Here is a 22,867-nt window from a genome sequence, read left to right as displayed (position 1 = left end):
TTGGTTTCCCTGGAACCAGCTTCTGCTTTCCCTGTACTTCTGGGCTGAGCCGAGGGTCGACAGAGAGGAAAGCTATTCAGCTCTGGGGTTCCGATAACAAGTTGGTTGACCCTCCGGCCATGGGCAGAACTCTCAAAGTCACATCACCCAAGTGAGACTGGCCCATCTATCCTGACCCTTGCCCCCTGGGTCCTAATGCTTGTCAGACAAACTTCTTCTCACCTCTCTTGTCTGAGGCTAGTCCCGCTTCTAAAAACCACTCCCTGTCTCTGGTGTTTTTCTAGTTTCTCCTATGAGAATGATTTCTAGTATATACTCCAGGACTCTATTCCCTTCTTTAGGCACCTGGGCTCACTAATCAGAAAGATACAATTTTTGCCCAAAGCCCCATCAGGGCAGGGGACTATCTTATTTGGAATTTTAGGATCCCTCCTCAGGCTAGCAGGCCTAACAAAAGCTATTCCTGAAGCCAGGATATGGGAAGCCTCAGAAATGATATCCTTCCTATTCAAGTGAGGACAAAAGGCATCACTCTTCCAACTCTGGAGATCCCTTCCCTCCCTTAGGGTATGGCCCTCCACCTCATTTTTGGGGCATAACATCTTTATAGGACATGGGTAAAGTCCCACTACTAACAGGAGAATGCTTAGGACTCTTAACAGGTTTTCAAGAATGCATTGGTAAGGGCCACTAAATCCGACTTTTCTCGGTCCTCTTTGTGGTCTAGGAGAACAGGCAAGGGTGCAGGTTTTTGAGAATGCGTTGGTAAGGGCCACTAAATCCGACCTTCCTTGGTCCTCTTTGTGGTCTAGGAGGAAAACTAGTGTTTCTGCTGCTTTGTCAGTGAGTGCAATTATCCGATCAGGAGGGTCCAGGGACCCTTGTGGGTTCTTGGGCAGGGAGAGAAACAAACAAACCAAAACCACAGGCGGTTCTTTCAGATGGGAAACAGGCATCAATAGACTCACCCTTGAAATGCATCCTAAGCCACTGGGACCAATTTGACCCACAAACCCTGAAAAAGAGGCAGCTCATTTTTTTCTGCACTATGGCCTGGCCCCAATATTCTCTCTGATGGGGAAAAATGGTCACCTGAGGGAAGTATCAATTACAGTACTATCCTGCAGCTTGACCTTTTCTGTAAGAGGGAAGGCAAATGGAGTGAAATACCTTATGTCCAAGCTTTCTTTTCATTGAAGGAGAATCCACAACTATGCAAAGCTTACAATTTACATCTCACAGGAGGACCTCTCAGCTTACCTCCATATCCTAGCCTCCCTATAGCTCCCCTTCCTATTAATGATAAGCCTCCTCTAATCTCCCCTGCCCAGAAAGAAACAAGCAAAGAAATCTCCAAAGGACCACAACCACCCACCCCCTGCCCCCGGACTATTGGTGATGTCCCCTTCAAGCTGTAGGGGGAGGGGAATTTGGCCCAACCCAGGTACATGTCCCCTCCTCCCTCTTTGATTTAAAGCAGATCAAAGTAGACCTGGGGAAGCTTTCAGATAATCCTGATAGGTATATAGATGTCCTACAGGGTCTAGGGCAAACCTTCAATCTCACTTGGAGAGATGTTATGTTATTGCTAGATCAAACCCTGGCCTTTAATGGAAAGAATGCAGCTTTAGCTGCAGCCCAAGAGTTTGGAGATACCTGGTATCTTAGTCAAGTAAATGATAGACTGACAGCCGAAGAAAGGGACAAATTCCCTACCAGTCAGCAAGCCATCCCCAGTATGGATCCCCACTGGGATCTAGACTCAGATCATGGGGAATGGAGTCATAAACATCTGCTGACCTGTGTTCTAGAAGGACCAGGGAGAATTAGGAAAAAGCCCATGAATTATTCAATGATGTCCACCATAACTCAGGGAAAGGAAGAAAATCCTTCTGCCTTCCTCAAGAGGCCTTAAGAGAACATACTCCCGTCACCTGACTCACTTGAGGGTCAACTGATTCTAAAGGATAAGTTTATTACCCAATCAGCCACAGATATCAGAAGAAAGCTCCAAAAGCGAGCCCTGGGCCCTGAACAAAATCTGGAGGCATTACTAAACCTGGCAACCTTGGTGTTCTATAATAGGGACCAAGAGGAACAGGCTGAAAAGGAAAAGTGAGATCAGAGAAAGGCCACAGCCTTGGTCATGGCCCTCAGACAAACAAACCTTGGTCGTTCAAAGAGGACAGAAAATGGAGCAGGCCAATCACCTGGTGGGGCTTGTTATCAGTGTGGTTTGCAAGGACACTTTAAAAGATTGTCCAATGAGAAACAAGCTGCCCCCTCGCCTGACTATGCCGAGGCAATCAATGGAAGGTGCACTGTCCCAGAGGACAAAGGTTCTCTGGGCCAAAAGCCCCCAACCAGATGATCCAACAACAGGACTGAGGGTGCCCAGGGCAGGCGCCAGCTCATGTCATCTCCTCACTGAGCCCCAGGTACGTTTAACCATTGAGGACCAGGAAATTGACTTTCTCCTGGACACCGTGACCTTCTCAGTGTTAATCTCCTGTCCCAGACAACTGTCCTCGAGGACCGTTACCATCTGAGGAATCCTGGGACAGCCTGTAACCAGGTATTTCTCCCACCTCCTCAGTTGTAATTGGGAGACTTTGCTCTTTTCACATGCCTTTGTTATGCCTGGAAGTCCCAGTACCCTTATTAGGGAGGGATATATTAGCCAAAGCTGGAGCTATTATCTACATGAATATGGGGAACAAGTTACCCATTTATTGTCCTCTGCTTGAGGAGGGAATCAACCCTGAAGTCTGGGCATTAGAAGGAACAAATTCTGGACACACCACTACTCTAACTTATAAAAGTGTATGGAGCCCAAACCGTACAAACATGTGGTTTACACTCAATACTACCCATTTTTCTTCTGGGATTCTACAGTTTTGGTACATGCTAGCAGAGGGTGATTACAAACTAGTTTTCAATAAAAACTCCAGGCACTGGGTCTCTAATGAGCCTCCCTGGTAGACAACATTTCACATGTGTTGTTACAATTTGCCGCTGGGGGAATTAAGTGCATCCTGCAGAAGTTCTGCGGGAGAGGACCCCTGGAAGCTTCTACCTTGTTTCCTCCAGACTTCCCCTCATGTATCTTGCACCTGTGCTGATTTTGCTTTGCCCCCTTTTGACGTAATAAATCATAGCTGTGAAGGCAACTATATGTCAAATCCCCCTACCAAATCATTAAACCTGGGGATGGTCTAGGGGATCCCTGACACAGATGCATCAGAAGTGGGATTTGCTAGAATGACCCTGACTCACTGATATATGGTGAAAGCATTGTTTGAGAAGAGGAAGGATAAAGGGCAGAATATGATCAATCTTTGGGGCCTGAGTGGTCATGGAGTCATCCATGGTATGAAGCAGTAGCTGAGCTGCTGTTTGTTGAGAGCCATAGAATCTGAAAGTGACAGATCCAGCTCCAGAAAAGCTGGCTTGCTGGATGCCCCTGACTGCTTTTAGTCCTGCTGGCTAAAATGAGGGAAAAGGCAGTGTATTGCAGGTGAGGCCTGTAGTTTTTGTTCTCTCTTCTAGATGGGAAGAGAAAGGACCCCCAAATTCCCAAGGATGGGCCAAACCAAAAATGCTACAAGTTTGAACTGCTCTCTTTAAAAAGTTAAATCTGGTCTGGAACAAAATTTTAGATAAACCAGAAAACAAACAAAAAAACTGGGGGAGGTAACAATCCAGCAGTTTTTTTCAGCCTGGCTGCTGCTCTTGCTACAATATCCTCCCTCGCCTCCCTTCCTCCACTGCATTCCAGGGTCTTCCCTGGCAGCTGTAATGTTAACAGTGCAAACACTGAATTTACTGCTAGGAGGCTGAGTAAACTGCAGTAGGGAGAAAAAAAAAAAAAGAAGAAAATTTTTAAAATGGCTTTATATTTTGTGGCTATTGCATCTAGACGTATTGTAAAAATTAAAATAAAATGTTAAACACCTGTAATTTTGTAAATACCAGAGGAATAATCCTGATCAGGGGAAGCTGCAAAAAAATGTGTTAGTGGAACACAACTTCCTTGCTTTTTGCTGCCAGTGAGAGAGGACTGGAATTTGAACTCTTTTGAGTTTTGGAAACAGAGTATCTGTAATTGATGGTTTGCTTCCAGGGTTACCATGCATACCCTCTGGGACTGAACAACTTCTTTTTTTTTTTTTTTGAGATAGTCTCACTGTGTCACCCAGGCTGGAGTGCTGTGGCATGATCTCGGCTCACTGCAGCCTCTGTCTCTGTCTCCCAGGCTCAAGCGATTCTCATGCCACCACACCTGGCTAATTTTTTATATTCTTAGTAGAGATGAGGTTTTGCAATATTGGCCAGGCTGGTCTTGAACTCCTGGCCTCAAGTGATCCACCTGCTTTGGCCTCCCAAAGTGCTGGGATTACAGGCGTGAGCCACTGTGCTCGGCCTGGGACTGAACTTCTTGTACTCTGACTCTCATCAGACTGATTCAGCCCTGGAAAGCTTTTAGGTCAGCTTCCACTTACTAGGCCACAGTTGTGCTGCGGCTGATTTAAAAAAAAAAAAAGAAAGTTAATACAGAAACTTAAGACCACGTACAAAAACAAATAATAGGTAAAATGTGTTTTAAAAAAGATAGGCCGGGCGCGGTGGCTCACGCCTGTAATCCCAGCACTTTGGGAGGCCGAGGTGGGTGGATCACCTGAAGTCAGGAGTTCAAGACCAGCCTGGCCAACATGGTGAAACCCCATCTCTACTAAAAATATAAAAATTAGCTGGGCGTGGCAGCAGGCGCCTGTAATCCCAGCTGCTTGGGAGACTGAGGCAGGAGAATCGCTTGAACCCGGGAGGCAAAGGTTGCAGTGAGCAGAGATCGTGCATCGTGCCATTGCACTCCAGCCTGGGGGACGAGAGCGAGACTTCGTCTGAAAAAAAAAAAAAAAGGTGAAAAGATTAGAAAGGTTAATTTAAGAACTTAAGGAGGAAGCCTATTGATTTTCTAAGATAGGCCATTATGATAAATGGGAATTGTTTTAACTGGCTAAGTCCAGGCCTCCTAAAAGGCATACCTAAAATCAACACTGCAGGCTGGTCTTACTACCATCTAGGTCTTATTGGTAACTCTGCTATAAAGATGCCTTGGCCAATGACCTAGGGAGTAGACTGTGCAGAGAAGACTTAACAAAACAGACATAAACTTCTCTCTTTGAGAAGGTTGGCTTACCAGGTTGGCCCTTGGTTAGCATCTGGAAATTTAGATTTCTGGAGAGTTCCCACCATCCTACAGATAAGAGTGGCTCACCCAAACTCTACAATGTTGAACACCTGCTTTCCTTCTGCAAGTTTGGTACATGCCAGGAAGAGACTGCCAGCTTAACCAGCCCCCAATAAAAACTCTAGGTCTCTATAAGCTACCTGGGTAGAAAACATTTCACATGCGTTATCTTAACTTGTTGCTGCCGGATTTAAGAACTCCCTGTGTGACTCCTCTGGGAGAGGACCCTTGAAAGCTTACATCTGGTTTCCCCTACACTTCATTCCATGCTTTTCCTTTGCTGATTTTGCCTTCTAGTCTTCCACTGTGACAAATTATAGCTGTGAACACAACTCTACAGAGTCCTTTGAGTCAGCATAGATTTACTAGGAGCACTTCCTACCAAATTACTGCACCTGAGGGTGTGGTCTTGGGGTTCCCCAACACAACTGGGAATAAGTGTGAAATGTTCAAGAAATAGCAAGAGGGCAACTATGGCGGGAGTCACGTAAAGGGAAGTGGCAGAAGAGTTAGTTAAAGAGACAGGAAGGGCCTGATGTCAGGCCTTGTTAATAGAAGAAGTTTGGATTTTATTTTGAGTAGGACAGGAAGCCAAAGGAGGTTTCTCAGCAGGAAGAAGTCTCAGTCTGGCTGCTGTTAGGGAACTGACAGTGGGGGAAAGAGCAAACGGAGGAAGGCCAGATAGGAAGCTCTTACATATAGTAAACACTTTGGTTCAGGAACCACTTCAGAAAGGACAAACCTACGTTTATTTTTAAGAATGAACAGAAATTTGACAGTGGATTTGGGCAAGGGAATGAGGAAGGCATCCTAAACAGTGAGGAGAACCTGTACAAAGGCCCAGGGGCATAAACTGTATGTTGTGTTTGAAGAACAGAAAAGGGTTTTGTATTGCTGAAAAAGGCTTCTTAGGGGAGGGGTACACTGAAGGCTCTGTGAATCATGCTAAGGACTGCATACTTCACCTCCCAGGCAAACAGGGAAGTAATGGAGACCTGTAAACAGGGGAGTTATGGGGTCAAATTTGAGTTTGAGAAAGATTAATATGGTAGCAACATGATTGAGAGGCTGACAAAGGGCAAAAGTTTCAGAGTAACTGTCACATAACCAGTTCTAGTGTAGCTGGAACTGTACACAGAGCCATATATATGCAATTTATGTTATATATTATATATGCATAAGTACATAAGCATTTTCACGTATTAAGAATAAATTAAAAACAAGTATAAATCGTTACTGAAAAGTGAAAACTGGTACAAATTAATCTAAATGTTTATAAAGTTGTTGATATAGCCAGAGAATTATTAGTGATTTTAAAACACTGTATTACTACAAATCCCTAGCAAAATATATACTGAGAAGAAGGAGGACCATAAAGGAATCTTGGGCTGCATTCAGTGGTCCCACAGTTAGTGGTAAGGGCCACTGTTATTTTGAAACTATATATACATATTTATTATGATAAAACAAAGTAACATTAATGTCATTAGGTACTAAGATTTTCAGCACCCGTGAAAGGAGATAACAAAAAAGAAGCAAAAACTCTGATAAGGTGGAAAGGGCTCGCAGCAGACCTGCAATCTGTTCTTTCTTCTTACTGGGCCAAAACAGAGTGAGCAGATACCTCTCTCCAAGCATCATCAAATCACCTTAGAAACATGGTAAAGAGAGACCTCTGGCAAACACACCGAAGGTATTTACTATTGGAAGAGTCATTACTTATGAAATGCTTCAGCAGGATGAACTTGATCTGTCTACACTGCTCATTATACAAAAACCTGGGATGTATGTAGGCATGACTCTCTAGAAAATAGCACATACACTATGTAATTATCAGAGAAGAAACCAGTGATGTCTCATGTCGGAAACAGCTTTCTTTCATGGAATTGACACTCTACAGGCATTACTTAGAGGCCTCGAGTGTTGAACTCTGAGCTGGAGCACAGTCTAATTGAGGAAAGATAGGACCCGCTCCGGCAGTCACAGACTTCTCTACATCCTGCTCACGTCTTATGATAATTTTATCTTTGAAAACATTTGCCAAGCTTGATAGTAGGTTAGGATCTCCGATTCTTATAAGTTCAATTTGTCAATCTGATTTTTGTTATCTTGCCTGTAATATTTAATTTGAACTGGAAGTTATCAGTATGAAAGATACATTTCCTAACCCAATGCACCAAAAAGACCTATAAGTAATGAAAATTTAGCAATGCAGACGGCTGGTGCTTACAGTATCTAACCCACTAAAAGGAATCTGGGTTCCTTGGAGAAAGAGCTGACATTCATTTCTGGGTCAAGAAATGTAGAAAATAAGTTTAGGACATCCTTGTTCTGCCTGGAAAAAAAAAAGTTACGAAAGATCACCAGGATCTAGTCAAAAAGACAAAGGAATGATTACCAATGGCCAAAAGAGGAAAATTCTGAGCAATCAACAAAAAAGAATGATTGCAATGAACACAAATACAATCACGTGACACATCATAACTTCTTGGTCAACAACAGACTGTATATACCACGGTGGTCCCATAAGATTATAATGAAGCTGAAAAATTCCTATCACCTAGGGATGTCCTAGTCGTTATAACATGTAGCACAATCCATTACTCGTGTTTTTGTAGTGAAATTAGTGTGAATAAACCTACTGTACTTTCAGTTGTATAAAAGTGTAGTAATACAATTATGTACAGTACATAACACCTGATAGTGATAATAAACAACTGTTACTGGTCTACATATTTACTATACTTTTCATCCTTACTTTAGCATGTACTCCTACTTAACAAAAAAAAAAAAAGTTAACTGTAAAACGGCATTAGGTGTGTCCTTCAGGAAGTATAGGCATCATTATCATAGGAGATGACAGATCCATGCCTGTTAATGGCCCTGAAGACCTTCCAGTGGGATAAGATGTGGAGGTGGAAGACAGTGATATTGATGATCCTGACCCCGTGTAGGCGCAGGCTAATATGTATGTTTGTCTTAGTTTTTAACAAAAATGTTTAAAAAGTTAAAAAAAAATTTTTTTAAATAGAAAAAAGCTTATCGAATAAGGATTATGAAGAAAATATTTTTGTATAGCTGTACAATGTCTGTATTTTAAGCTAAGTGTTACTACAAAATAGTCGAAAAGCTAAAAAATTTATAAACGAAAATATAAAAGTTTACAAACTAAAAAAGTTACCATAAACTAAGGTTAATTTACTATTGAAAAAAATTTTTGAAAATAAATTTAGTGCAGCCTAAGTGTACATTGTTTATAAAAGTTTACAGTGGTGTACAGCAATGTTCCAGGCCTTCACATTCACTCAGCACTCACCACTCACTCACAGACTCACCCAAAGCAACTTCCAGTCCTGCAAGTTCCATTCATGGGAAGTGCCCTAGACAAGTGTACCATTTTAAAATCTTTTATACCATATTTTTACGTGCCTTTTCTATGTTTAGATAGATTTAGATAAACACATAATTATCACTGTGTTACAACTGAGTACCGTATTCAATACAATAACAAGCTGTAGAAGTTTGTAGCCTAAGCAGCCGGGTGTGGTGGCTCACACCTGTAATCCCAGCACTTTGGGAGGCTGAGGCGGACGGATCACAAGGTCAGGAGATCGAGACCATCCTGGCTAACACAGTGAAACCCCATCTCTACTAAAAATACAAAAAATTAGCCAGGTGTGGTAGCAGGCGCCTGTAGTCCCAGCTACTCGGGAGGCTGAGGCAGGAGAATGGCGTGAACCTGGGAGGCGGAGCTTGCAGTGAGCCGAGATCACGCCACTGCACTCCAGCCTGGGCGACCCGGCGAGACTCCATCTCAAAAAACAAAAACAAAAACCAAAAAACAAAAAAAAACAAATGTGTAGCCTAGTAGCAATAGGCTATAACATATAGCTGATATATAGGCTACACTAGCTAGGTTTGTGTAAGTACACTCCATATTTGCACCACAATAAAATTAACTCGTGATGTATTTCTCAGAATGCATCCCCATTGTTAAGTGACACATGACTGTCCCTCAGTATCGCTGGAGGACTGGGTCCAGGACCTGGCCTGGTGGTACCAAAATCCATGAGTGCTCAAGTTGTTTAGATAAGATGATGTAGTACTTGCATATAACCTACGCAATCCTCCTGTATACTTTACATCATCCCTAGACTACTTCTAATACCTAATATAATGGAAATGCTATGTAAATAGTTATGCTACATTGTTCAGGGAATAATGACAAGAACAAAAAGTGTGGACATGTTCAGTACAGTTGCAACCACCCATTTTTTCCAAATATTTTCAAATATTTGGTTGAATCCATGGATATAGAGGGCTGACTATATGTAAGAATCCATGAATTTATAATGATGCTTGTGATATTGTGAAAAAAATATTTGATCTTCATCCGTTTCCAGAAACATAGCTCTTAAAATCCCTGAAATCTCTTGAGTGATAAGAATGTCTTCTGTATGATAATGAGATAATTGGTGGCTGGAGACTCCTAGATAGCCTTGGGATAGGACTTGCTTGCCAGGGAAACCAACCATTAGATTAGGTTAGAGGGTTAGAATTAATAGTCCCATCCCCCAACCTCAGAAGGGCAGAGGAGCTAAAAGTTGAGCCAATAAATCAACGCCCAATGATTTAATCAATCATGCCTGCATAACAAAGCTTCCATAAAAATCCAAAATAGCTGAGTTCTGGGAGATTCTGGAAAGCTGAGCACATGGAGATTCCTGGAGGGTGGGTGTCGTGGTCAGATCAGAGAGGGCATGGAAGCTCTGCAGTCCTTCTCCCATACCTTGCCCAATGCCTCTCTTCCATCTGGCTTTTCGTCTCTACCCTTTGTAATATCCTTTATAATAAATGTAAATTTATATTTACATTTACCCATTTATCATGCTTCCCAGAGTCCTAAGTGCTAACAAATTAATTGAACCCAAGAAGAGGGTTTTGGGAACCCTGATTTATAGCCAGTCTGTCAGAAACACAGACAACCTGGGGCTTGTGATTGGCATCTCAAGTAGCGGGGACTGGTCTTGTGAGACTGAGCCCTAAACTTGTGAGATCTAATGCTATCTCCAGGTAGTCTCAGAATTGAATTAAGTCGGCAGACATCCTGCTGGTCTCTGCTGGAGAATCCTCTGCAGAACTGATTGCTTACTTGGTATGTGGGGAAACATACATAACATATCTGGTGTCAGAAGTGTTTAACTCAGTGAGAAAGAGAAAGAAAAACACACCTTGGTTTGGTTTTTCCTATATCCTTACAATGCTCAAATACAAAGCAAAACAAAACAAATACAAACAAACAAAAACATACTCATTAGTCTCTTTTGGAGACTGCTTGGGCACCAAATTTTCATTTTGAAACAGTTCAAAGGAAATAAGAGTTTATCTAGCTTTCCCTGAATGAGACTATATTTCAGGGTAATCAAAGACTTGACGAGAGAAAATTCTTTATAAGAGAATCCCAGGTAACAAATGCAGGAGGAATGGAAGAATTAGAAAGTCATCATTTTGCAACCCCTAATAAATAAAAGATCCAGGCAACAAACATAAATGGTTGCCAAAACCCCTAGGCAAAAGATCAGTGAGGAACTTTAGAATGGTGAGATCAGGCTGATACCACTTGACCTCGCTGATTAATCTTAACATCAGTAAAAGTGGAAAAATCAGATACTACATGTCTCTCAATGTAATGCAATAGAAAGTACATACCACCACCTACCTATGAAATACTCTCAATAAAAAGACAGAACCAAATCTACTCATGTCTCTAGAACTAACTCCCAGTTTATAGAATAAACAGCAGATAACGGAACAAGCTCAATGACATTACAAGTTCATGACCGACTAGATCCAAAACGTGGGAAACTGTATAGCACAAAGGACTCTGCATTTTTCTTTAGCAAATAAAATGACACTTAAAAACAAAGGAGGGGCTGGGTGTGGTGGCTCACGCCTGTAATCCCAGCCCTGTGGGAGGCCAAGGTGGGCAGATCACTTAAGGTCAGGAGTTCGAGACCAGCCTGGCCAACATGGTGAAACCCCAGCTCTACTAAAAATACAAGAAAATTAGCCAGGCATGGTGGTACGCGCCTGGTATCCCAGCTACTCAGGAGGCTGGGGCAGGAGAATCTCTTGAACCCGGGAAGTGGAGGCTGCAGTGAACCAAGGTTGTGCCATTGCACTCCAGACTGGGCAACAGTGTAAGACTCTGTCTCAAAAAAAAAGAAAAACAACAAGGGAGGGAGAACAGCAACAGATTAAGAGAAACCTAGGTCTTAGCTTGGAAATGAATTCAAACAAATAAATTGTAAACAGACACTTGAAGCAACTAGAAAAATTAAACAGCCTGGGTATTAGGTAATAAAGGAGTAATGGCTAATTTTGTGATTTTGCTGAAAAGAAAATTCTTACTAGAGAGAGAGACAGAGAGGTAAAAGCACATGCAGAATTTGCCTTAAAATATTCTAGGAAAGAAAAAAAGGGCAAATGTGTGTAGAGTAGTAAAGATGAAAAGACCAGCAGAATGTTGATGTCTATTGAAGCTGAGTGAGGGGTGGTAAGGGGCGTCATTTTACCCTCTACTTTTCTGCATGTTTAAAAATTTCCCAGGCTTGGTGTAGTGTCTCATGCTTGTAATCCCAGCACTTTGGGAGGCCAAAGTGGGAGATCACCTGAGTTCAAGGCTGCAGTGGGTTATGATTGTGCCACTGCACTCCAGCCTGGGTGACAGAGTGAGACCATGTCTCTAAAAATATAAAAACTAAAAAAAAAAAAAAAAAAATTCCTAATTAAAAAATGAAGAATGAATTAAATTATAATATTTAGTAAAAATTTTAAAATGGTAATACACACTTGGGTGAGGTACAGGAAAAACGGTATTTTCAGAGGAAGTAAACAGAATTACTTTTCTGAAGAACAATTTAACAATGTGTATCAACTGCCTTTTAAACTTTTACATCCAATTCAGCAAATTTACTTTAAGAATTCTAAGGAAATTTTCACAGATAGGCACAAAGATACATCTAAAATGATCTCCCAGCAAAACGTAAACATTTTGGTTTATGGTACTGTATATTTACATACAAAATTTTTTATAGCCATTAATTATCAAATTGCAAAAAAGCTAAATGAGATGGAAAAACATTTATGGTAAACTGTTACATGCAAAATGCAGGCTGCAACATAGAATACACATTTTGACCCAATTTACTTTTCTTAAAACTACTGATACGCCTAAAAAAATCCTGAGAGAATATTCTCCATGATGCGAGTAGCTGTTATTTCTAGTTGATGGGATTCAGGTACTTTTAATTTTTAAAAAATAGTTTTCTATTCATGAGAATGGTATATTTGTAGTAAAAAAAAAAAATTCTATTTTTTTAAAAAGTTCAAATTTGGATCAGTTCTTGAGAGTGGTTAGCAATGGAATAATAAACAGATAAGGCAGTGATCATTGAAATAATAAATGACAGAAGGGCAGCAAGACATGGTAGAATGGATACATTAATAATTTTTAAAAGGATTAATATTTAGAAGACTATTGTGAAAAAGGTCAAGTTTTAAATTGAAAAGTAGAGGTTTCAAGATTGTGAAAGTTAGAATAGGATGGAAGTACACACAAGCGTCAGCTGAGGGATAAACACCTAAATCACATTACCTAGGATGATCAACAAGGTTATTGTAGTAATAATCCTACCACAATCCTGAAAATAACCATGGTGGCATGTTAGACAGTTCTTCCTGAGTTTCTGTTTTGTATGCGAACCTGACAGATTATTTTTTAAAATTTCTCAGTGAGAAATGTATTTACATACTAGAGTCCAAAAAGAAACATTAGGATATTAATAAAAAGATAAATGCAATCTCATCTATTGAATTCTGTTTATGTAACTTGGGTCAAATCTGTTAAGTGAATAACTTTGGTATATTAAAATCTAGAAATTCTCACCAAACTACACTCCATATATTATTTGTGGGTAATAATCAGTGAAGCCAGTCTTCTTCGGCCTCTTTACTCATTAGCTTAAAATTTTCAGTTGTCTCCTAAATAAATAAAAAAGCAAGGAAAATGTCCAGACTACCTGGTTTCCGTACTTTCTTTGGCTCTTCATAGTCCTTGTTTTCTGGATTTGGAGACTCTAGAAAGCTGATATCTTCTGTGACACTTTCCCCCTCTTGGCTCTTGAGGCTGTCTTCCTCTTCTTGAATAGAGGATTCTAATTCAGATTCTTCTGAATCAAGAAATATTTGACCAGCAACCACTCTGCCTGCAGTAGTATGGTCCTTTACTGACTCATCTGATGTCAAAGTAGTCTGAGAATATAAAGTATTTTTAGTTATCAACAATGCCAAGACTTTCCCCAACCCTATTTGACCACTATTTTTACTAATCCAGGTATCACATCTCCTTCAGCTCCTTGAAGTGCCACACTCATTCATCTCTACAGGCTTTGGCATGTGTCCATCACATGCCTTCCTTCATCACCTAACTTGTAGCCCTTTTGAATTTCAACTTAGATGTTATTTCCCCCAGAAGCCTTCCTTAATTCCCAAAGTCTGGGTTAGGTTTTCCTCCACATGCCCCCAACATACCTTATACTTCTACTTCCTGCTTTTATCTACATTCCCTCAAATCTAAAGATCAGAGCTCATAACTGACTGCAGGGTTGGGCTTGGTTAGTACTTGCATGGGAGAGCTCAATCAACCAATAAGTGCATTAGCTCACTGGATTTATTTTTGAAAACTGGAAAGTGGAAACAAATGACACAGGTTAAATCCTCAAACTTAGACACACACACACACACACACAGAGCACATTCAAGTTGAAATGAAGTATTTACTATTCCCTCTTGTAGGTCAGTAATTTTTTCTTCCTCCAGAGAAACTAGAACTAATACTAATACCATCTGTCTTTTTCTGTCCTTTTTAATTCAATTGTTACTCAAAAGTTGCAGATCTCATATCCTTTCTAAGATACATAATTCACGCTTTTAAATCAGGCAGCAAATACTGGCCAATACACATTTTCGTACATACCTTGGAATCCAAGGATTCATCCTGGCTGCCTTCTTCATCTGCAAAGAAATTTTAAGACAATTTAGTAATCTTTCTTGTTGGGAAATTATAGTTATTATTCAAAGAAAACTTTTGAAAAGTATAGCAAATAATAATCAAACATTAGATAAATAAACCTAGAATTAAAGTTAGCTATATTCAGCAATTGTTCAGAAAAGATCAAGTGAAAGGAAAAAAAAATGAGTTGGGGGTTTAGTTTCTCTTTTTCTCCAGGAAAGACATCAGCTTCATCTGTTACAAAGGTAGAAGACCAACAGCCTCCACCAACAGAAACAGGTATTTCTTCACATTCAATCCAATTCTTGTGGGTCTATTTAGTCTATTTCTGAGAATGAGTTACTAAGTTCACAAAAATAAATCTCTGATTTCATACTCTGGGCTTCCACCTATTCTGTTTCTCTGCTCAGGATCTTGAGTTAGAGCAGCCCATTTTAGTGCTAATTAGTATTTGTATTGTTTACTACTACAGTAAGGACGGAAACTAAGAATTATTATTCGATAGCAGAGTTGCAAAACAAATATATTTAGGATTTGTGTTCTACTATACTCAGAAATAACCAGATGCAGGTAAAAAGCAGCATGGTCCTATCATATATTAACTCAATTGAGAGCTATGTAGTAAGAAATCAATAACTCATATTAAACAATGAAAAACAGCCACCGGTTACACCTTGCTTACACATTCACACAGCCTGCTTTGGTGTTGTCTGATGACATTAATTTTCCTTCTGTTACTCTTTCTATGTTTTCTGACTATTACTCTTCTGGCTGCTTGTTACTCTTCTTCCTGCTCTTACATAAACACATGCAACAACTCAATGTGCAGATGCAAATGCTTGACTTTTGTATTCCTTGCCAGTTTAAAACAGCGAATCTGTCAGATCATCTTTAAGTTTCCCTCTTGCTCTTAAAATTACCTGATTTTATTCAGGAGTGAGTTTCAGTTTTACTTGCTCCATAAGCTGTATGAGAAATTAACCAGCAGACAAAACCCTGTAAAACCATGTGATTTTTTACTAGAAAATTTGCTACTATAGTTGTCATTTATACTTCACTTCATATGGCCATATCCTAAATATCATTTGTAATTTGCAACTCTCAAATATAACAAAAAACCTGTGTTAGAGTTTGTTATCAAAGTACTGAGTTAAGACTAAGAAGTATAACCAACTCAATTATGCACAAAATACAAGAAACTACCTCACAATATTTCTTTTGAATATTTGAGGAACCTAGTCCACTAGTGAGGTTTTGCCATATATGAAAGTGCTGTCAAGTCAAAGAAAATTTAAATTACAGCTACTATTCATATTCACCTACTTTTAGATTACCTTCAAAGTATGTTTTACTTCCGGCAGGTGGAGAGAAGGGTATGCCACATATTAGTCCCACAGCGCCCATAACATTAGGCAATGATGTCAGTTAATTAACAATTGTCCTTCACGCTAACTTCTTCACAAGTATTACCCAAAGCCCAATTTCTAACATGTGGTTCAAATTCCATTCTCAGCAAATATTTAGATAAAGAAAAAAACCATCTCTATAATATATCAAAGTTGTACTGTAAGTATATGTAATTAATCACAAACTTCAACCAATTAATATATCAAGAACAGACATTAAATGTTTAAACGTATATGAAATATCCCCAAATAGTGAATGAAACTTTAGATTGGCTGGAACTCTAAATCACTATCACTAAATTGCTACATTTAGTACCTCACCACAACAGGTTACATAGGTAGCTAACAGATGAATCATATAGACACACCTGTAAATACACTTAAAGATGTACATTTCACACAGCACAAGCTGTTAGACATTTGAGTAGCAAAATGTGTTTTCCAACTCCAAGACAAAAATTTGTAACATCAGGGTTATTTCATGTGAATTGCATCATGCTTCTCGTCTCTCCCTCTCTCTTCGCAACCTGGACTATATGCTAATATTACTGGTGAATAAGATAATTCTCAGTTACTAAACTGGGAAAGCCTACTCCAGATGGTAGTCTCAAAGCATAAGCTATTTTCTTTTTCAAACTGATATAAACATTCACACAACACTTTTTAAAGAGCTGTTTATAACCTAGGAACTTCTGATATGTAGTATTCAGGTAAGGATTAAAGAGACTGAAGTTATGCATAAATAAAAAGCAAATAGTAATGTTTTCATCAGAACACAGGTATCAACAAAAAAAAATGCAAAAGGATTAAGTTATGCATTTCTCACTCATCAGCATCACATCCAAATGGTTCATATTATTTTGTTAATTGTACACCTTCCTTTGAAAAGGACCAGTTTTTATTTTAATTGTATTAGCTAACAAAACTGCAAAGTACCAGAGATATGCTTTCAGGGAAAAATGACCACTACAAAATCATTTTTCCATTAATCATGTAAATTGAACAGACTGATAACCTTTAAACACAGAAAGTCTAAAGAGTTTGGTGAAAACAGACCAGATATCCTGTTCTCTGCTTTAGCTCTAAATCAGTACAGATCCTAAGATGCTCTCGATTCTAAATTTCTTCAATTCTGAGACCTGGAGAGCTAGGTCTGGAACCTGGCTTCATCACATGTTAATTCTGACACACATGGTTCAATAACAAAGGCTTGCTCAGCCTCTGTTTCTCAATCTGTCAAAAGGGGTAACACCTCTGTCCCTCTGACTCACAATAATATTTTAAGGTACAACCAAAACAGTGAAATTAAACATCCTCTGCTATCTGAAAACTACTCTCTGAATTTATAATTATTACCTGAAATACCTGGAAGTGGACCTAACTAAAATGACTAACACTGCTTGGCACAAAGAAAAAAAAAGGTTAAGCCATTTGCCTCTTCCTGCCAAAAATAAGAAATTTTTCACTATTATCCTGAGAAAACGAAGAAATATCTTTTTAGTGTCCTCCTTTAAATTTATTAATAGAGAAGAGAAAATGTTTCTAATGTTAGCCACGTGTTAATGACGAGGATATGTTCTGAACAGTGTATCACCGGGCGATTTCCTTTTGTATACTTAAATAAACCTAAATGGGATAGCCTTCTACATACCTGGGCTATATGGTGTAGCCTGTTGTTCCTAAGCTACAAATCTGTACAGCATGTGACCATACAGACTACTGTAGGCAATTGTAACATAACAGTAAGTATTTGTGTACATAAACATAGCTAAACATAGAAAAGCCACAGTAAAAATATGGTGTAAAAGGTTAAAAAACGTATACCTGTCTAGGGCACTTACCATAAATGGAACTTGCAGGATTAAGAGTTGCTGTGGGTGAGTGAGTGAGTGAATGTGAAGCCCAGGATGTTACTATACACTATTGTAAACACTATACACTTAAACTACACTAAATTTATTTTTTAAAAAGTGTGCTACCATGTTACAATGGCTACAATGTCACCAGGTGACAGGAATTTTTCAGTTCCATTATATTCTTACAGGGCCACCATCTTACATGGGGTTCATTGCTGACCAAAATGTCATTATGTAGCATGTGACTATATCATATTTTTACATGCCTCTAAAACATGATACTAGCTAACAGCTACCAACAGCGATAGAATCAAGATTCTCTTTGTTGGCTGACCATACTCCACCTGGACAGATGCGACCTGCCCTGGGTAACCACTAATGTTCAAACACAAAATTATCACCAAAAACTTGATTTTTATACTGGAGTAAAACTTTAAACTTTGAGGCTGAAATCCTGTGAATGAAAATCACAATTGAAAATCCATAGCTTCATTTATACAACTTTATTTTACACAGGGTTTTTTTTGTTTTTTTTTTTTGAGACAGGGTCTCGCTCTATGGTCCAGGCTGGAGTGCAGTGGCATAATCACAGCTCAGTGCAGCCTCAACCTCCTGGGGCTCACTCCATCCTGCCACCTCAGGCTCCCGAGTAGCTGGAACTACACTTGTGCGCCACCACACCTGGAGTTACGTAGAGATGGGGTTTCACCATGTTGCCCAGGTTGGTCTTGAACTCCTGGCCTCAAGTGATCCTTCCACTTCAGCCTCCCAAAGTGCTGGGATTACAGGCATGAGCCTGGCCCGCACAGGTGTTTTATGATATATGAACTTCATGTGAGCACAGTACTGCCTTTATTACCTTTTAGCATGCACATCTACATTGTTTTAGTTCTGGCTAAGGCTTTTGCCTTTACCATTGAAATGTTTTGGCATAGCTTTAACTATGATGGAAATCAGAGCAGACATTTCTTGAATACAGTCCTCTACGTACATCAATACAACCCAAGGATTTAATATATCACTGTTAAGCCTTTTATTATAACATCCTGAAAGCCCCAACTGTTGATCTTCAAATATCTTTTCCACTGGCATGGAGCTCTAAGTACATGAATGTAGTCAAAGACAGAAAAAATTCTATGCTTTAATTTTCTTTAAACTCTGCCAATTAAATTCAGAGGGATACACACCGTGCTCTTTCATTACTGTAGTTCTCTTTAGTGTGAAGAATCCCTCATGGAGGTTGTTAAATCTATGTATACCTGAGCTGTTCTAGACCTAAAACCAAATGTTTAACAAACCCATAAGAGGAATTCTAATGCAGGAGGTCCATGGTCCAGCAGGTACTCTACTCATTAAGTTCAACAGCTTCATTGCATGCTTTTTGATCAAATATTAAATAACTGCTAAAAGTGCTTCGAGAGTTATGTATAGTCTAAAGATCTGGTCATTAACTCAAAAACCATGACTACTACTGGAGGGAGGGGAGTGGACCTGAAAGAATGATGTTGGCAGTAAAGTAATTAGCATAGGGTTGGTGCTTTTGAAATAGTATCTCAAACCACATCATGGATAGAATTTAGGTTTAGGCCTCTTATTTTAGAAGCACAATGACGTTATGGCATTGATTTACAACTAGGACAGGTAATTTGGGGATTCAGATAACCATTTGGGAAATTTTCTGTTAAAAAAAAGCTGACATTTATTTAAAAAAAAAAAAGTTGACATTTATACTCTGTGTTGTCCCCACAAAACGTCAAGCCACAGAACAGCTGTCCTGTTAACTGAAACAGATTAAAATTCCAAAGTTTTACTGTACTAATTTTTCTTTATCAACACTTAGAAAGACGAAGTTTTCATGAACACTGTCAAAATGGAAATTTTCAAATGAAGGCAGATTAAAACATTAAAAAAGGGGGGGAAAACCAGAACCAGAATAAAAATTAGCTAACTGTAAAATCAATTCAAAAGCACACTAATTTCTGTATCTATATAAAACGCATCTTATAAAAACCAAGATTTTCCCAAACATAAAATGACTGTCAACAAACATGGGGCAACTCAGAAACACTGTGACAGGTCACCGCTTTCTCAGGAAGGTTTCGAAAAAGTAGAAAGTGGCTACAATGAGATCAAAAGTCTTTGTTTTTAAACAGACAAACAGACCAGGGACCATCTCCGGTGTTAAGCAAACTCACCAAACTACTGTCAACATCCTGGTCTGGATGGATCCTCCTCTGCCCCAAAGTGACAGCTCCAGGTTTGTCAATTATTTAACTTACAATTCCCAAGCCCAGAGTTCCAGACCAGACCCTTCCTCTACCCCAGGGTCGAGGAGGCTCCACTCGGGCTCCTGTATCAGGATTCATTCCTTTGGAGTCAATTCCGCGTTCGTGAGAAAGAGTCGCGTAAAGTTTGTTACGTGGGAGAGAGGTGTGGGCAGGGTGACCGCCCCTTCTTTTTCCACCCCACTCCACCTTCCTAAATAGCCCCTTTGGCACAGGCCAAGCAAAGCCAAAGAGCGAATGACAGGCCAGTGCGAGGTATGTCCAGGGAGAACGGGGTCCCGAGCCTGGAGTCCCCACGGCCCCGCCGGCGGTAGAGGCTGGGGGGCGGAGGCTCTGGGCCTTCAGCCCGAGGGGGCGGATACTGACCCGAGGACGCCGAGGCCAAGCTCAGCAGCACCGCACAGAGCAGCAGCGTCAGCCCTATCCGGACCCGCATCCTCCTCTCGGGGCCAGTGCCAACCCCTAGAGCTGTCGCCTTCGCCTCTGCCACCACGGAGTCAGCAGCCGCCGCCGCCTCGCCACTGCTCTTCCTGCTCTCGTCTCCTTCCTCCGCCCCTTCCCAGGCTTCCCTGACCCAGCGCCCAGCCAATCCCCGCCCGCCGTCGCGGGCTTCTGGTCCAATCACCATGGTCTCTCCGCCCGCCCCCATTGCTCCGCCCCGGGGTCATTCATTGGCCAATCATCGTACGAAGCTCCCACACCAGCTTTCCCCGTTGGACCACGACTCACGGACATGGCCCCAGCTAATTGGTAGCCCCTGGGTTCAACCGGAATCAGGGCGTGAGTCAAAGACTGGGAGAAAAGAGGCTCATCCAAGACTACAATTCCCAGAATGCGCTTCATGGGATTAACTCGGGGGGTGCTCTTGGGAAACGTAGTCCATCGTGGGGCAAGATTTACAAGTGCGGGTGACTGTTGAAGTTAGAATTTGACTAACACCTGGGCTAAATATTAACTCAAGGCTTTGGATTCACAAGCCTTTTTAAATTGACCCAAAATAAATATTAAGGAGTAATTTTAAGAACTTGTAATGTGTTTAGCATCTTTTCCTGTTTTATTTAAAAAATTTAAATTGGGCATAGTGATATGAGCACAGAGAAAAATGCCACAGCTAGTTGAATTTGAGGTGTTTTTTAAAACTTAGATAAAACAGTACCGTGAAGTACGGAAACCAGGGTGCAGCTCACTACCTGTCCTCCTTTCTCCGACAAATCAAAAGGAAATAAATCCACTCAGTACAGATTATCTCAATACAGTATTTATTTTCACTAGGTTCACCAGACAATAATCATCTAGAAAATGTGCCAACAGCCTTTGAAAAATTATTTTAAACATTTGTCCTCATCCTTCTCCTCTTGTGAGTTGCATTGTTCTCTTCTTTCCTAACTAAAGTCAGGAGACTAGGTTCATGTGTGTGGAGGTAGAGGTGATAGTGATTGCATCTCAGGCACAGAAATACTCTATGTAATAAGCACCAAATCCACCCACAGTCAGCTCTAAGGCCTAGAACCTAGTCCAGCCAAGTGAAGGGCTTTGGAAAAGTCTCTGCTGGCCATGTGTCTTAGCACTTCTGGGCATTTGTCTTCCTTCTTTTTTTTTTTTTTTTTTTTGAGATAGAGCCTTTTATTTTCAGGAAGATGGTAAAAAACCAGCCACTGTTTGTCATTCACATTGGAGGAGATGAAGGAAAGAATTACCTCCTCCAAAATCTTGTCTTTTCAACTACAACCTCCTTGGCTCTCATCACCGTTTCTGTCACTAACAATGTTGCCTCTGAGTTCCTCTGATTATAAATCATAGAGTAAAATCTGGTATATTTTCCTTTCTTTTTCATCTTATTGATAATCAAGTTCTATCAACTTAAACTATGTAACTTTTAAATTGTTTTATTTTATTATGTACCTCTGTTCTCTTCCTCACTGAAAACTCCCCCAATGGCTTTCATTTTCTCTCACCTGGATGATGCACCTGAGTTCTAGCCCTATTCCCTAACATCATTCTCCCTTTAACCTGAATCACATATCATGGCCGTATTAATTTTCCTTAAACACTGCTTTCATATGCCTATTGAAAATTTTCAATGGCTACACTTTTCACAGAATAAAAAAAAATTAGAACTTATTCTACTCACAAAATAGGAACTGTGCTGACAGTTCCACTCTGTTGGGGAAGTACTGGGGAAGAAGCTTCTGTCTTCTACAGAAGAACCAGTGATTATCCATTTGATTAAAACTGGGGAAAGTTTGCTGCTTAGTTAAGGCTCAGCTTCCTTTTTCAGTTTTGTCTTTACTGAGTACGTCTTATATTTACTAAGGGTTGTCCTGGGTGCTGCATGGACCAAATAGCCACTTCCCTTTTACTTTCCAGATTTCACATTAACACAATCATGTCTTTCTAAGGGTTCCTCTACCCTTTCTCCAACTGCCCCTGCTACTTTCTCTTAGCCATAACTCTGGCATCCTTCCCAATTTCATTCACGTTTCATCTTAGATCACACTTCTCCAACCAGATCTGTCCTCATTAATCTTCATTTCTCTAAGAATCTATTGAACACTCACAATCTTGCCTTATAAAAAGATTGTAAACGTGCTGTGGCTGGAGATGATCATGTGATTCTGTGTATAGGTATATAGCGCTGGACTTGCCACCACTAGCACTAGATAATTATTTATTGGTTGATAGATACGTCTTGCCTGTCTGTTGTGAGATTCAAAAGTGAGACACAGGATAAAAGCACTTTCTGCATTGTAGGATGTTTTACATATAGTATTGTTTCTTATTGATTGCTTGGTTGAGGCGAAGGAGGGAAATTAGTTTTATGCCCTTAATGTGAAAAGGGCTTAGAGCTGCTAGAGCTTTTGCCTTTAGCCAGCAATGAGTAACTGACATGCTCTGAGAATTCTCATAGAACCTGACTTCCTGGGGAAGTTCCAAGTCTCCAAAGTGGTTCAGAATATGCTGTGGGAAAGTCAGATTTATTTTATCAGCCTGCTATA

At 40.2% G+C, this 22,867-nt stretch overlaps 1 protein-coding gene across 3 annotated transcripts in view; it reads right to left on the bottom strand.

Moving 5' to 3' along the window:
• SEL1L (SEL1L adaptor subunit of SYVN1 ubiquitin ligase) overlaps positions 1-20,423 on the bottom strand; it is a 55,021-nt gene extending 34,598 nt beyond the window's left edge. For 2 of the 3 annotated variants that reach the window (XM_032180025.2, XM_032180027.2), the window contains exons 1-3: positions 20,238-20,422; positions 14,289-14,326; positions 13,333-13,564 (exon numbers count right to left, since the gene is read on the bottom strand). In XM_032180025.2, the coding sequence (XP_032035916.1) occupies positions 13,333-13,564; positions 14,289-14,326; positions 20,238-20,307 (340 nt within the window). In that variant the 5' untranslated portion in view covers positions 20,308-20,422. Of the gene's footprint in view, positions 1-13,332; positions 13,565-14,288; positions 14,327-20,237 lie in introns of all 3 variants that reach the window. The other variant, XM_032180026.2, reaches the window with a different exon arrangement.
• Between the last annotated feature and the right edge of the window lie 2,444 nt (positions 20,424-22,867).

Source organism: Hylobates moloch, unplaced genomic scaffold (assembly GCF_009828535.3).
Source record: "Hylobates moloch isolate HMO894 unplaced genomic scaffold, HMol_V3 SCAFFOLD_16, whole genome shotgun sequence".
In the NCBI taxonomy this organism is placed as follows: Eukaryota; Metazoa; Chordata; class Mammalia; order Primates; family Hylobatidae; genus Hylobates; species Hylobates moloch.
Note: the sequence above shows the minus strand (reverse complement) of the source record. Positions and strands in the feature narration are given on the sequence as shown.